General features: G+C 39.2%; 1 protein-coding gene across 4 annotated transcripts in view; it reads left to right on the top strand.

The window, feature by feature from the left end:
* Positions 1–17,515, top strand: part of acot7 (acyl-CoA thioesterase 7) — a 47,770-nt gene extending 30,255 nt beyond the window's left edge. For all 4 annotated transcript variants that reach the window (XM_020088942.2, XM_020088941.2, XM_069527226.1 and 1 more), the window contains 3 exons: positions 511–627; positions 7,016–7,200; positions 17,002–17,515. In XM_020088942.2, coding sequence (XP_019944501.2) covers positions 511–627; positions 7,016–7,200; positions 17,002–17,100 — 401 coding nt within the window. In that variant the 3' untranslated portion in view covers positions 17,101–17,515. The remainder of the gene's footprint in view (positions 1–510; positions 628–7,015; positions 7,201–17,001) is intronic.

Consider the following 17,515-nt stretch of genomic DNA (forward strand, 5'->3'; position numbering starts at 1 on the left):
CACATGCAAGAATGCAAACTGAATATTGCGGGTCAGAGTTCACCAGAGTTAAGCCACACTGCAGATTTACAGCGCCACAGGAAGAAAATGTTTTACCCACCCCCTCCCTCAGACAGATTGCAAGCGAATGGGAGTCGAAACTTTGCCACTGCTACATTCGCATATGCATGACTGGTTCCTTAGGCGTCAACCTATACACAGCGGACTAATAATACTGCATGAGAAACTAATGTTGAGGGAATATCAATGAGACCCATTCAGAGTTTAGCTTGAGGTGGATATTGGATCAAGAAATCCAATAGCATAAACAGTATCTCATCTTTGTGAAACAGTGTCTCAAATATAATCCCTTCAACCTAATGTCGACATTTAACCATAAAAACCGGCGAGTCTCGGTAAAAAACAAATCAAATCTAAACAAAGGCGGCATCGTGAGAAGACAATTTAATCCTCCTGCTTGTATATGCTGTGCCTCTCACGAAAGTCAAACTTTGCTTGTGTCTGATATAGGTGTGACCATGAAGCTGATGGATGAGGTCGCTGGCATCGTTGCAGCTCGGCACTGCAACACCAACATTGTCACCGCCTCTGTGGACGTCATCAACTTCCATCGCACGATCAAGAAAGGTGAGAACAACGCAGAGAATCTATTCAGAGCTTTAGGTCACTGATACATAAAGATTGTTCATAGTTGTAAGGAATACAAACCTCTACATTACGAGTAGTGTTGTGTTGATGCAGGAAGCTCTGTCCATTTTCCATGAAGCTGCTTTTTATACATAAGTGAAGTGTACTCTGTAAAACCACAATTAGGATAATGTGGAAAAACTCAGCAGTCTATAAATTCAGCCTTAACACCAGACGCACTGTTTCTAATAAAGACCAGTTGTGTTCTGTTGCTGCATCTGGAAACACACAACTTTATTATGATTTAGGTATTTTCCATTACCAAGCTTTATCTCAGAGGTGTGACCTCACTCAGTGAACGTTTCAGTAAACATGATGTGCTATAAATGCCAAATGTTAAATGTCATACTAGGGCCAATATGGTGTCTCAGTATATTTGTCATCATATTTTTCATTCATTTGAGAGGCACTGCACTAAACTCTTGTAATTAAAGTGAACCACTGGGATAAAGGTTTTATTTGCAGCACAGTTTGGTTGTTGTCCAAACAAGGGAACAAACAGAACAGCTACCCACCTATAGACAGAAAGCACTGTTACAACAAAGTCTTCTTTGGTCCTTTTATGGAATCTAAATATGCTAAAAGTGACTGAAAGCAGTTTCTTCAAAGTGGCAGAGCACAGCAGTGTGTTACATTTGCATGACATCGTTTTTTTTCTCAGCTCAGTGTTTGTGCTATCTGTTCAAGTGCTGGACGTGATGTGATCCAGACATCCACATGTTATGATTATCTCAGGATATGATGTTAACAGAGGACTAGCTTCATCTATCCCCATTGTTGAGTTATGAAGTGGCAAGACATTTTTTGTACTGGCTGTCAGCTCAGCTCCGACTGCACTGCATGTTCATGCAGTTTCAAATACTGCTGACTTTGTTCAAGCTTAACAAGTCACTCAGTTCAAAAGTGTTTTTCCAAAGTAAGTCTGAGTACGTGGTGGTGGTGGTGGGGGGATTATTTGACATTTAAAACACACCTCTCTGTCCCTGCTTTCAGACAAGCACTGAGGTACAGATAATCTTCAGAAATTCTTCAGAGGGGCTTTATGTGAGAACGCAAATGTCCGAATCACAGAGTTTCTCTTACCAGCCTCTGAGTTAAAACCCTGTATAATGTCCAAATGAGCCCATGTGAGACACACAGCAGGAGACCCTTACCCCTAACCCCTAACCCCTAACCCTAAGAATATAAATATCTCAGGATGAAAATAATTTGTGTCATGAGTTTTTGGTGATAAAGGCTGACACTGTTGTCGATGTGCTGTAAAGAAAAACATTATGTTATGTCCTGCCTCTGAGATTTCTGTGTTGTAATATAAACGCATCTGTACTGCTGTCTTGTTCGTGTGTGAAAGTCTGAACCCAATGTGCACACATTCTCCAGAGTTCATGTCAGAAAATGGCTTGTGAGTTACCAGAAAACTGAAAATGATAGACTTCAGTTTAGATCTATGTCCACATCTCTCAGATGCTCCCTATCGCTCCAGTTGCCTCCTTCTTTCCTCTGAGTTTAGGAGGTGGTGACATGATTTTATCTGGCTTCCACTGTGACATAGGTGTTGTGTCACTAGTAGATTTTTCAATTTGGTGAAGGAGCTTCGTAGGAAAACAATGATCAAGGATTAAAACACAAAGCCAGATGAAAACAGCTCCTACAGCACCTATGGATGTACTATACAGTGTGTATTTCCTAAGGATACTTTCTTTATTTACAGACAGTAACATTTAGAATTCTGTCCTGTAAGACACTGGAGGCCAATATTAGGTCTGTAGAACTGGTGTGGTGTGTTCCCTTTTCAAACAAGGGAAGTTGATGGACAGGAAAGTTTTACTTTAATAATTAAATTGATCAGATCTCAACAATGCCAGGGCCAAAGCATCCTGCACATGATTGTCTCGTTCTTATTGTAGAAATATTACAGAAAATAATCCCCTGAAAATTGAATGAAAACTGTCCTTTGCAGTGAACAAGAAGCTGAGCCGCAAGGCAAAGCGTTTGATTTAATCTTCTTTTCAACCCTCATCTATGCTCAGGATCTTTGGTAGTGACCAAAAGAACAAGGTCACTAATACAAGTGGCTAACATGAGTTATCTCCATCAGGTCGTTATGTCTCTGTGTTGATAAGGTGAGGAGTTCAGAACCGCTGCTCCATGTTGAAAGGGGACAGTTGAGTTAGCTCAGGCATCCAGTAGGGATGGGGTTGGGGTTAGGGTTCCTTCCTTTGGAGGTTTACTGGGCACGTGAGTCCAGCTGGGAGGAGACCACAAGAGACCTAGAACTTGCCAGATGAATTTTGAAGGTTCCACTGTCTCAAACCAGAACAGTCACGGACCGGAGCCAATCCCAGCTGACATTGGGTGAGAGGCGGGGTACACCCTGGTTGCCAGCATATCACAGGGTTGACATATAGAGACAAACAGCTCACACTCACATTCAAACTTTTACCGTCTCTAATTAACCTAAACCCAATGTCATTGGACTGAGGGAAGCCGGAGAAAGCCCATGCAGACACGGGAAGAACATGTAAACACATTTACACCAAAAAACTATTGTGTTGTTAGGCAACAGTGCTAAACCACTGCACCACCAATACGCCTATAAGAAAACTATTGAAAGAAATAATACCATAGACATTATACTTAAACTGTTATGAATTAATTAATCATTTGTAATTCTATTAAAATATTACTATTTTATTTGCTTATTTGTCCTCTTATTCTATTCCTCCTCCGTCATTTGTCATTTTCAGTTTAGAGAATCAGTTTTGTCAAACTTGACAAGCGGAGGCATTAAATTGAGTCTGAAACATTCAGTCGCTGCCCTCACATTACTGCTTGTAAATCACTTGTTTATTAGACTCTTTCCTGTTCTCTGACACAGTCAAGTGATGCAAACTTTGTAAAAGGTAAAGAAACTGCCTGATTTTGAGCTGAGAATATGTCAGTGAGGTGCCGGCCAATATACCACAATGCTCAGTCAGAGCTCTTCTCCTTTATTCATTACAGTAAAATGCCCACAGGTACAAAGACTGAGAAGAAAGGCATAAATCTTCAAAAGGTGAAAGTCAGTTGAAAAGAGATTTCAGGGAGAGAGAAGAAAGTGCTCAAGGTGAGAGAGAAAGTGTGGGAGAAAGAAATAAGTTGCAGAACTTGTGAAGCATAATGAAAACTTCCAACGATATTCTTATTTATTTAACTTAAATCTTATTTAATTGATCCAATTTAAAGCCAGGTTCAGCTGGGGTCTTTCTTTTTGGAGTTTGCATGTTCACCACATCTCTGCGTGGGTTTGGGTGGTCAACACTTGAAAATGCAAATTCCAATTTCCAGAAAGCCCTGGGAATACAGGAAAATGTCTGACAGCAAACAAAATATAAATTTTAGTAGATTCTTTTGGTCTTGTTTTCACAACCTGACCAACATTTTCCCTCTTGTCCAAAAAACCCCAAACTCAGACTGTAGCTAAAATAGCAAATCTAGCTCAAAGGCGTTACAGTCCCAGTTTAGTTCATCCGACATCAAGACCTGGCCTGGACTCGCCTCAAAGCAGATTAGCTGCTTTAAACAGTTCCTCAGAGATCGGACTCAGACAGTTTTTCACGTTGGTTGACCTTCAGTACTGCACAAATCCATGATCCACTTTCTGCATAAATCAATTATTAATCATGAAGGTCTTTTAAAAACCACTGAGTCTCATCAAGGCTAATTTTTGGGGGTGTAATGTCAGTGAGCAGAGCATGCTTCAATAATCCTAATACATCTGCATCAGAGCTAGTTTCTCGGAATAAGTCAGGCTTCTTAAGGTAACACAAAAACAGTTAAAGGACCACACAAGGATATTTTCAGTGGTAACAATGCATCCAAATAAATGCTTTGTTACTTTGCATTGCCCTTATCCTGTTTTCTTATACAACCATGCAATCCATCACCTTTTCAGAGTTTATGTGATTTCAGAACACCAATCTGATATAGCGTGTGGATATGTGACCCAAGAGTCAGGCCAGGATTGGACAAACATTTTGAAAAGATATTTGGGTTTGGGCTGGGTTTGGTGACATTGGCTGGGCTATGCTTGATTTTTCATGCTTTTCATTACGTGCCTGTAATTGGAGAAAACACTGGGCTCAGGCCTGGTTCAGACACAAAAACAGAATGGTGCGGTTCATTTTCTCTTGGGCTTGGTCTAATTTGGACCGAAAATTGTAGCCCGAGCCACGCTCCATTCTGATAGAGGTTAGCAACCAGGGTACAAAAAAAATCCACTCCCTGTCATTTTTGCTCCAGTGCACAGCACAACTCTTTCACACACAAGTTTGAGAAAAAACATTGTTTGTTAGAGCCATGGATGTATGACAATAACTGCATACACGGAACATCACACCCCGGGAAAATGCCTCCTCTTCTCTTCCCTGTGTTTTGTGGCCTAGGAAATGTGTGCATCAGCATGTCTTTCTCAGACCTTCCTCTCCCGATCCTTAGACTTTACATCAAAAGTCTTTCAGCGCTCTGGGAAGCTTTACAAATATGAAACCTCCACATAATAATTCTCCTTGTTTGACTTTTTCTGTCAACTCTTTTTTAAATGGAAGTCTATGAGGGAAATATGGTTGGTTGAGCATAGCCAGAGAAAAAGAGCAGAACTTTTTTTTCCTGTTGAAATAAAAGTTCACAGGATGTATACTCAGACTTTTGAAAAGTTGCCAATGAAGTCTGTTGAAAGAGATTTATCCAAGGGCAGTAACACACCAGATTTAGTAACAGTGTGACATTTTCCATTTGTATGTGTGTTAATAAGACTGAGGATTTTCCAAATCTTTTCATTATTATTTTGATGCAATATGTTGAGATCCTTCTTAAAAATAATTATATTGGACTCGAGCTTCCTCCCAAAGTCCAATGACATGCAAAAAGGGGTGAGGTAAATTGGAAACACTAAGAAATGCTGGCGACCTGTCCAGGGGGTACCCCGCCTCTCAGGATGGATGGATGGATGGTTGGGTAGGTGAGTAAATGGTGGATGGGTAGTGGTTGGTTGAATGGGTGGATTGATGGGTGGGCGGATAAGTTCCTTCAAAACCAACCATATATTAAAATCCACTCTGATCTATAACATCTGGTTAAGGCCAAGTTAAGATAGCAAAATAAAAAACTACTTGGTATGATTATTAAATACATAATTTTGATACACAGCATATGTGTCATGGTTAAAATAAACAAGCCTATAGGCAGTACAGTGGAAACACTGTCTCTGATGTCAGATCACATACTTCATACTCTCTTTTGTGGTAGTACTTTACAAAGCCAGTATAGACATTGACAGTAAGAACTTGCATATCAGGAAAACATTTGAATCATTTGATGGTCAGTGCTGTCATTCATCAGCCAGTGAGAACAGCCACTGCCATGAATTTAATGAGTAAAAGAGCTCTGAACAACACCCATGTGTAGTTCCTGTAGCAACTGTTCTCATAACGTCAGATTAGGTGGCAGCAACATATTCTGATAAAAACACTTTATTCACTTCTGCATCTTTTATTCTTTAAGACAAATACTATTTTATAAAATCTGTCATATTCTGGAGGTATGTCTCAGATGGCAGGGATAACACCTTCCCTCACTGTCTCTATGGCAACAGCAGTAATAATACAGTACAGACTCATGAAAGAGAATAAAGAAACAGATCTGCGGGGCCCAGTATTATTACTGGACTTTTTTCCTCTATATCTCTGCAGTGACTAAAGGAGAGGAGCAGTCATTTTTCATGATTGAAACTCAGGATGAATTTCAATGAATCTCAGGTTGAAATCCGCAACAGTGGACATGAAGTGTCCTCTGAATTCATGGTAACAAACACTGATCTCTTTAAAAAGGTTTTAAAAAAATACAGCTTAACTTTTCTCATCTATTTGAGCACGAAAAAGAAGATCCTAATTTGTATTAATCTAAAAAGTGAAGGATGGATCAACTGGCTGTAGTTCTGAGTGGAAAAGACTTCTACAAGTTCATGATGCAACAATGTGAAGTCAATTGCAAAAGCAGATGTTAAATTTTCGTCAGTTGACAACGTACCAGCTAACTTCATGTTCAGTTTGTGTTCAAAACAAAGACACATCAAGGTTCTTAATTTGATTTCAACATTTTTGAGTGTGAGTTAATTACAACAAAATATTTATAGTTTTGTAAAACCTGATAACTCTTGTAGAACACCTTTTTATCCTGTACAGAATTAAATTCCTGTAGGTGGCTTAGGGACAGATTTTTTGAGCTAAGAGTCACACATTGGAAATGTTAATACATCAAATTGATTAAATTTTTCCCTCTTCCCTCCAAGGCTGCGTTGTGACGGTGACTGGGCATCTCACATTTGTCAGTAACAAATCAATGGAAATTGAAGTGATCGTAGATGCTTCCCCACTGATGGAGACAGAAAAAGGGAAATATCACGCGGTGTCCGCCTACTTCATCTTCATCTCCCTGGACAAGTACAACAGGACTCTCCCTGTTCCTCCTCTAAAGGTCGGTACCATCCAAGCTGTGCACTCTGGAGCTTTATTAAAACCTGAATGTTGAATTAATTTGATCCTTCATCTCTCTATGTACATTAACACAGGCTATTTATACAGAAGAGTGAAATTTGAGCATGAGAGACACCGTCCTTTATTTAGTAATCCTGCCTATGAGCGTATTTTGAGTACATTGAATTCTTTGCTGTGTCTACGCTCGGCCCATAAGCACCAGGGGCTTAATGCTAATATCCCCCCCAACATCCCAAGATGGCAACGTCTGGTTGACTCAGCACTTGTTGTGCAGATGTAAAGTGCGTATATTTACCTGCAGGAGAGGGAACGCCTGCTGTTTGATCTGCCCCCTCAGCACACGATGATTCCAAACCCTGTTTATATGCAAACACTGTATGCACTGGCCATCTGTTTAAATCAGCACATTAAATTAAGTTATTTCCTGGCACCGCTCACGCACCCTAAATGTCTCTGTGATGGTCCCTTTAAAACCCATCCAATTTATGCATGAGATGATGTCAGCTTGTCAGTGAGTGGGGTTGTGACAAGAGAAGAGCGCTTTAAATTTTATTCCAATCGCTAAATAAAGGATTGAGTAGATTGCGATTAATTTAAACGTCAGCTTTTATTCTATTTCACTGATAATAACAATCCCTTCATATTTCGAATTGACACTGATAATCTGTTTAATTTTGAAATGTCTTGCTTGGTTGATTTGTTTGCTTCCCTGCACAACATATGTGTTGTTGATATATGGATTGATATGATTAGCTTTGCATTTCAGTCAAGCTAAATCCATAAAAATGTCTTGAGTCGACTTGGCATCATCAGTGAAATGTGACAGACCAATAGCAGTTTATTATTTTCTGTAGTGCACCTGGGGCAATCATTAAACTTTAAGTATGGGGCAGAGTGTACGCCAGGGAAGTGCATTGAAAGTGAATATGATAAGGTAAAAACAAACCTGTATATTTTCTCCTGCCTTAACCTAAATAATGTCCCACCATGTTTCAAGTAAAACGAGCTTGTAATGAGAAACTTGGATGAAGAAATCCAAGCTTGGCTGAGACTGAAACGTGGAAAACAGATGCTATAAGTGCCATCGAGGGTTAACCTGACCCTGCCAACCTTAATTATTCATGTTCTCATACATGTAAAGGTGCAACATCAGCATTTAAAACCATGACACGTCTATTTCAGAATAGTGAGCTTCAAATCCATGTCCCGCTGGTCAGCCCGTTCTAAAGTGTCTGTGCGTATCCCCATCACCATTTCACAAAAAACCCACATTTGGTTCATCTATTGTCCACCTCCCTCTTCGAATTCATTACCTGTGTATCCATCTTGCACAAGCTGCTCTTTGCTTCTTTTTCAATAGCAGAGAGTTGCAGTGATGATTAGAGGCATTGTATTTTCTCTGTTCACCTCAATTTTATGAAAAGAAAGCCTGAAAAAAATATCTTGGTGATGTTAATAATTCATCCTCAATGCTATAATTGGAAATCTAAATGGAGCCCTGGGCTGCCAAGGGCTCTGATGTAGCATGTCAGATAAACAAGTGCAGGAATCGAGAAGTGTGTGTGTGTGTGTCTGGGTGTGTGGGAGAGAGAGAAAATGTTGGACAGAGTTGCAATATAGACAGACTTATGTGTCAGAGGAAGACAAATAGAGCTCCTCCTTATACAGGTCTGTATGTGTGAGAGAGGGCTTTGTGTGTGGATGTGCACGTGCTTGAACAGATCACGGAGCACAAATGCCTGTGTTTATTTATACGAGTGAGAGAAGGATGGGGAGGCTCAATCAAGGCTATTTCTGGCTTCGTAAATATTTACTAAGGGCTTCAACATGGGATGAGGTTGACTCAAAATGAGGGGGGGCGGCGGTGTTAAAATCTATTGATAGCAATTATAATAGATGTCAGTCCCTCTGCTTGTAGAGGAGATGTGTCGCATTCAGGAAATAAGGTTTAACAAGTCAATCTAATCAACACCTGGATTTCCCTGAGCAGTGGAGATGGGACTGTGAGGGAGGGAAACACAGAGATGACAATTATTTGCCTCGTAAGCCAGATGATATCGAGTTGAGTAAAGCACGAGAAACGTTTTGCCTCCCTTTACTTATAATTTTACCTCGGTAAAATACTACACTTTGTCATATTAACTAGTCCTATCAAATAACATTTCAATTCGGGAAATGCATGAACGAACAACAGCAATGCAGATGTATTTTCCAAAAACACCCAGTAAAAACAGTCACCACTGTCATTTTTCTGCCTTCGAGGTACAATAGTTACTGTTTCTATGACAACAAAAAGTTTCTTCAAAGATCATCCTCCAGAGAACAAGACTTTCCTCCTCTGTGTTATAATGACAACATGGCTGATTACTCACAGCCCATAGCTTTGCATTAACACTGGAAAAAGTAGGTTATATCTAAACTGGCTCACACCACAAATTCTGTCCACCAGCACTCAGCAGTGTAGAAATGACAAACTGCAGTGTTACAAAGGTCAAGTGCCCATTTCAAGACTCAAGAAAGTAACTGTGCCTTGAATACTTCCTCAGGTAACCACAAGATGGCGTTTTCACACTTTTATTTTTTATAGTGATTAGACATGTTAGACTATCAACAGAAAAAATAAACCTCTATTCTTCTCATGAGCCTATAATCACCTGAAACTAAGAATTGTTGCTTTTTGTTATAGATTGAGCCCTTTTAATCAGAGGGTGGATTGTTGGAGTCAGCCATATTGCTCAGTCATATTTCTACAGTAGCCTAGAATGGACAAACCAACACACTTTTTTACTTGGCCTGATAACCATTGGGTTCTCTGAAAGGCTTGGAAGAAGGATAATTAAGTTGGTTGCAATGTGCAACCACTCTTTAGCACTAGATGCCACTAAATCCTTCACACCGAACCTGTAGTTCATGAGCTGCTATACTTAGCTAACTTCTGCCAAAACTGATGTAGCTAAATTTTAAGCATACAAACATGAGAGCAATATTTATTTTCTCGTCTGACTCTTGGCAAGAACTTAAAATAAGACCTCAGAAAATGCAGTACCAAACTTCCTTGAAAGATCATGCTACTTTATCTTGTACGATTTTATAAAACTGCATTTTTCCTTCTTCCTCCTCCTCCTCCTCCTTCATCTTCCATTAAGCTAACCCCAACCGCCTTTGCCATAAAAACATACTCTACGTCAGACCAACTTCAACTGCTTGTGCTGAAAATGCCTGTCATAGATCAAACAAAGCGCCTCATAAAACAAACATCTCTTACTATTTAATCCAGGTCGTGAATTCTTAATTTGAATATTGTTTACCTGTAACCTGAATAGCAAACACTGACAAAATCTCATGAAACATGAGGTTAAATTTAACTGCCACAAAGTCCCTTTGATCTTGCGTTCTCCGCATAATCCATTCACATTGACAGTGATTATGTTTTACACAGGACAAGCATCTTTGCACATCTTATTTTCAAAACATTTCAGAGGACCAGCCCAAGTCATCTCCTCTTCTCAATTCCCACCAGAATTTAATATCTTACATCCTTCGACTTGAATGCAAAAACATCCCCGTAAGCTAAAAATAAATGTCGAACCTCCACCGAACCTGATGAAACCCTGTGGCAGATTTCGCTCCAGTTGCATTCTATAAATATCTTGAAGGAAAATAGCTTCAGCTATTTTTGACTGCAGGTGCTTTTCCCTGATTCTCTCATTCTGGCTTTCTCTCAAGTGAGCCTGCTGCGTTTACTATCTTTAGATTTTCCTGTTTTGCTCAGCGGGGGGTTAGGGACACACTCTTTCTATCTCTCTCTCTGTCTGTGTGTGTGTGTATGTGGGGGGTTGTAGATGAGCTGTCACTAATGTTGCATACTGTGGGTACTGCTGAAGTAGGGAAAGAGGACAGCATGAGCAGAGGGGAGGATATCAGGGGGATGCTTTGCCTCTCTGCACCAGTACCCTTGAAAAGTACTGAAATAATATATGTGCAGGCTGGGCCCAGGGTAGATGTAATCGAAAATGCCTGAAGGCACCTTAGGCGGTCTTGCATTTTGGATTATTTGTAAGGGTTAGCCATTGCCCCAAGGTTAGAAAAAGAGGCTCATTACCAGGAGCTCTGCACTTTGTATCCTTATCCAGGACAAAGTGAATACCAGCTGGTAGTAGGAGAATGTGGTTGTACTGTGGTTCCACTGGGCAGAAAACAAGTGTGGATGTGTGTTATGTGATGAATAAAAAGCTTAAAATCCATTTAAAGGTTGAAACAACAATAATAAGTGAAAAAATTCCATGTGAACATAGCATATAGGTTTTGTCCTCATATCTTGCTTTTCCTGACTATTCTTCATTCTTGTTTCATAATATCTCTTCCTCCTGCCGTCTTTTACTCCTCCCTTCATCTCCCCTTTCCTCTCTTCCTCCATCTCACCCCCTCCTCGCTGACAGAGGCTCAGCTGGCCTCCCTTGACACAAAAACAAGCCTGGTTGTCATGGCAACCCCATCGTAGTCCACATGAAGTGATGTACATTTATTTTTAGATGCGTCTCATTCAAGACAATCAGCAACGGGTTAACAGGTATACACTCGTGCCAGAGTAGCAGATATTTCCTCCTCTGTAGTAATGCTTGGCATGACAGGGAACAAACTGACATTTGTCCTCATAGTGCTTCAGTGCATGAATCTGTCAAGGGTGGTTTATTTTTCATTATGCTTTATTCATGAACATGCATAAAAAGCCTTCAGTGTTCCATTTTCATAGCCAAAACTAAATTACATCCAGTTTTCACCATGTTTTGTGAGGAAATGCAACCTGGCATGATCGATTTGTGAAGGTGTTAATAATTCACATCCGTACAGCAAACTACTTTTCACCCTAACAAATAACACATACTGTAAACAAGTTTTGTTAATCACTCTTTTTGGTGTGTTCAATCTCATCCAGTTCTGGGTTCATTCATGATTTCTTACATATCCCATTAACCATTACTCAGTAGTATGAGAAAAGAAGAGTTGATTTCAATTAAAGACAGGAACATAAACAGAGGAAGCTTGTACCGATCATCCTTTATAACGTTTAAACGTTTTGCATATGGAGACTTCATCCAACTTTAATTGATCTATTACTTTTCGTATACTATGTAATAAATAAAATTAGAAAAAAAAATCAACCTAGATGACGCCAGTCAACCATGTATATAAAGATGGACGACATGACTGTTCCCCAAAAGTAAAGCCAAAGTATCTCGATGGCCACCTGGTGGCTGGCTGCAGTATAGATCATAAATCCTACCACATCCATGTTAGCAGATGGAACATGGATCAAACTAAAAAATCAACATTGAATACATTTTTCTCAACAAAAATAATCTGTAATTTTAGGTAGTTCTTAACAGAATTGAGGGGTTTGTTCAAGTGTTCATTTTCTGGTAAGTTTGGTTTGGTTATTTGATGCTATAAAAACGGGGTGACACTTTAGTCCTGATTTGTCTCCATCCTCCGATCACTACTCTGCAGACTCTGGCTTCAAATGCACAATAAGGCAGCGTTGATATCTAGCATTTTTCAGCTTCATTTCTGGATAGTGTGAGGAAGATGCATTGTCCAACTATGTCGGTAGTTTATGCAGTAGACAAATAACAGTGATAAATAATTTTTTTTTAGTAAATTTCACTCAATTTAGGGTGAAATAAACCATTCAACAACTTTGAAGCTGTATCAAGTTACCACACAGCTATTACTGGAGAGATTAGTTTACTGACTAAACATTGTAAAATATTAATCATGATTGATCTGAGAGATGTTTGGAAGAGGTCCTTTTAGCAGTCATTAGCATTTCAGAGTATTTGTATAATGTCTACAAATGAAACCCTTTTCAGTTATGTCTAAAATGTTGCATGAGTGTATCTGTTTTTCTGTGTCACACACAAACATCTACTGTAGGGTCTTCTCATTAGTTTTGGGCTACTTGCTTACAGCTCAGTGGTATTTTCGAGACCCTGGCATTTGGCAGTGCCACTGATACCCTGTGTGCCCACTCTAATAACAGCTTGTACCAACACTGAGAAACCCCTCTGGCATATTGCTGGCATTGTCTGAGCAGTCACTTTTACAAACCTTGTCCATGTTCCAAGTTTACACCATTTGGTTTGTCACACTCCATTCGACTGTTCACCTAATGAGTGACCAGCATGCCAGGTGAAGCAGCTGTTTGTCTTGGATCTTTGACCCGATTAGCCAAAGTGCTGAGGTCTGTCTTTGTCACAGTTCCTAGTAGAAGGTGTTTAGAATTGAATTTAACGATGACAATTTATTTGTTTTAGTAATCTAACACTGTGTTTTTTTTTTGGTAACATCAGTCTCTAGGTTTGTGCACTTTGGTCCAGCTTGAAATATTTGAACAACAATGGACTGACATTAAATATTGTGCTTCAAGGGTTTCCTGCATGATGTTTCCCAATGGCTTTGATCTTTCCCATGATGTCTCTCATTTAGTTTTTTTTAAGAAATTTGGTACAGACCTTTATCAACTGTAGAATTATATTTGTCTTAAAGTTATTATATTTCTGCCAGGTTTGCCTTCATTTGGCAGTAGTAAAAGAGCTTTTACTCCAAAACAGTCATAAGATAAAGTATGCCAAATTAAATATTTAATTTACAATCATGAGATAATTCCCAAATAAGTGTAATCTGCTTTCAGTCTCAGACAGATGCAGTGGAGCCATGAAACAGTGTGTCTGAAGTATGATTTATGAATCAAAACATGGTATCTGTGGTATTGTAATTGTAACATCACTATTAAGTTTTGGAGAATTTGTAGCCTGAAATGTGAAACACAAAGGAAATAGAAATAAACACTTAAAACAAGCATGAGTGCTTTTTGGGATGTTGACAGGTTCTGCATCAAAGAGTCACCAGTAGTAGCTGATGATCCTGCATAATCACAGTTATTAGACTGGAGCCACTGTGGGAATACCAATTACATGGGGACACCAAAAGGACATTTGGAGCATGGCATTGAATTGTCTCATTGAGTTATGCAAATGTGATCCACATTAGCATAAACATATGCATGTGCAGTGTAGCAGTAATGTGCTCATAATACAGGCAAGGCAAATATTGTGTTCACATACAGATACACATGTACAAAAAAGTATAGAACGTCACTATTAAGTGTAGATGTTATATCACTTATGTTATGGTTCACTCATCTCCAGTCATTTAGATTTAAGCAATATTACAAATTGAAATATATTCTCTTTAGGACAGGTTGAATCACATTATAATGCATGTGAGAATGATTTATTTTCAGATTAGACAAACATAGACTAGCCGCTGTATATGTACATGATGCTAATGTGCGGCATAGTGGTGTCACATGACATTATGGTGGTAATGATATGAGACCTGTGTGGAATGGTACAGAAGTATCAGGAGCTTTAGAGGAGAGGAGGAGAGGGGATCCCTTTGTCGCTGACTGCAGGGTTTGGAACCTATTAAAACCTATAAAACCTACTATAGAGGAAACATAAAAACTGAAAAAGCACCCCCTACTAAAAAAGGATTTTTAGCCAATCTCAGGAGCCCACGTGTGTAAAAGAGTTTGCATGTGAATAAAGTTTCAATTATATAATAATATTGATTATACTAACACTATAGTTTTTATCAACCTGTTTGTCATTCAAACAATCAGCCTCACATTTACTCCTGCCTGAATCCTCCGCTTCCATTGTCTTGGACAGAAAGTGAAGAGCACCATATCTCCTACTGTTATTAATTGTCATTCTTAATTAGTAGCAGTCAGGTGTACAGTTAATTCTTAATTGTCTTGTTCATTACACCATCACAAGTTGTATATCACTATAGTTCAACTAAATAATAGGTCTTCATGGGCCTGATTAACAGAAGGAGGGGGATACAAGGTTCAAAGAACCCAAAGTAACTGTTTATAATTAACTTCTACTTCTTCCATCTGTGCATCACTACCATGCGGGCTTTTATTAAGCCAATACATTATGTCTTTGTATGTTTAAATTTACATTGTGTGCACACACTCTTGTTGCATCGATTTGCTGTCCAAATGTTTTCTTCTGTCCCATCATACCCAGATCAGATTCTTGGGCTTGGAAGCAGTGCTGCCCCATAAAATGAATTTACACACAACTTTAGAGTGTATTTTCACTCTGCAACAAATAGCTTTGTCTGTGATGACTCCAGAGAAAACTAGAATGGCACTCAGTGGAGCGCATACCTCCGCCACGGCCCAACAGAAACCAGATTTTTATTTGGATCTGCAAAGATAAAAATCCCTGGATTCCCCTCCCCAATTTCTTTTTTTGGTTCTTTCCTGACCCATACCTTATCTTTCCACCAAGTTTAGTGGTAATCCATTCAAACAAACAGATGATAACATAACCTCCTTGGTGGAGGTAATCAATAGATCAATAATAATTTTACCATCATGACTTTGAACTGATTCTGTTATCCAAAAGTAATCTCATTATGTTGTGGTTATATGGCTGCAGTCTCTATTGATATTTCACTATTTATTTTCTCCTTAATGTATTTGCTGGGTGACTGAACAAAGTCAGGTTGTATCTTCCACAACAACAAGATTCCACAGTTCTTGTTACGTATTTATTGATTTTTTTAATGAGCAAGTTAATTTCAGATTTTTTGGTCAGTGTTTGTGTTTATGTAAATGTTTATTATGTAAATACTGGAGCTACGGTTAAACTTCTCCCTCTCTCTTTTTTTTTTTTTTGCTTTTGAAGTCAATGAACTGGAATCATCCATTACTTTCAGATGAATGGCAAAAGCAAAATTGACTGAGCAGTATGTTGACTGTTATATAACCAGCACACAACAAACACACCAATACCACTGCTGTAAACTCCTGAACCTGCTTCAGTCTCATTGGTGTGTTTGTATCTCAGCGTCTCTATTTTAACATTCTCATCACATTTGTGTTGTGACCCCCGTGCTCGTCTCTGGTTGGATTTTTATTTTGTCATATCTGTTACCACGTTGCCCTCTTCATCAACTTAAGGTGCCATCTGTCAGCTTGCTGCTGAGTGGCAGGTGCCCTGGAGTCTGCCAACCACCTGGTGTATCACAGCACAGATCCATCTGAACACATCATTAACACTAGCATTCTCATTTACTGTACACTTTAAATACAAAAACAAACACAAACATATATATGGTGACAACCTCCTCCCCTGCTCCTGAAGAACACTGCACAGGGTAGGTGTAGTGGGAAGCGTGTAGCACCATAAAACCTAGTGTTGACACTGTCACTGTTGGTGGTATTGTTGTTTAAATCGCACAGTTGCCAGGCAATCTAATTAAACTGTGCAGGCTAGCAAGTGCCGCCTCCCATGAATCAGAGCTAAGTGAAGCTAAGTGAAGGAAAAACGAGGGAATTTGTTCTTCACACGCTTGACAGTGTTTCTCAGGATTAAAACAGAAGAGTAAAGGTGATTCATCACAGCTGTAAATCCAGCGTGGTTTCCCAGATTACCCATTTCTGATGGTGCAGCTGGTATAATTCAAAAAATCTGGAAGTTGATGCTGATGAAGAAGATGATCATGATACTATGGTACAGATCAGCAGAACAGCTGAAAACACCAGGATCCATCCAGAAGGGAGCTGTGAATATCCATAACTGGTTTTATGGAAATCGGGGCTTAATCATAATCAATGCATCCAATCATTCTAGTGTGCAATGTGTGTAAATGAAGAATGTGTCTGAAAACAAATGTTTTTGTCTTTTTCCATGTTTCTCAGATCGAAGGAGAGGAGCAGCAGAGAAGTTTTGAAGAGGGCAAAGCACGTTACCTCCAGAATAAAGCAAAGAGACTTGCAGAGAAGGAACGTCAGCAGTGATGCTGCTGTGTCACACACAATTTAACACCTGCTACCATAGTTTATTTACCCCACACAACACAACGTAGCATATGAAGAAATTAAAATAACCCTCTCTCCTGTTCTGTAACTGTAGCCTCCTGTGAAACCTGAACCTGTGATCCTCTTTAACTGTGCTACACACCAGAATGTCCATATATAGTTGTATACGTGTATAAAAGAAAGAGGGGAGGAGATTTTTAATGATGTATGAAGACTATTTATGAACGCTGTCCATGCAAAGTGACTCTCTGACTATAAATGTAGAAGTAAGAGCTCTATTTTGTTCTAAGCCGATTTTTAAAAATGAAGATTTCATGATTTGTGAGATGGTGTGAGAGCAAGAAAAATTATGAATAAGTGAGTGAATAATAATGAATAAAAGATCCAAGCGTGA

Source organism: Paralichthys olivaceus, chromosome 6 (genome assembly GCF_024713975.1).
Source record: "Paralichthys olivaceus isolate ysfri-2021 chromosome 6, ASM2471397v2, whole genome shotgun sequence".
NCBI lineage: Eukaryota > Metazoa > Chordata > Actinopteri > Pleuronectiformes > Paralichthyidae > Paralichthys > Paralichthys olivaceus.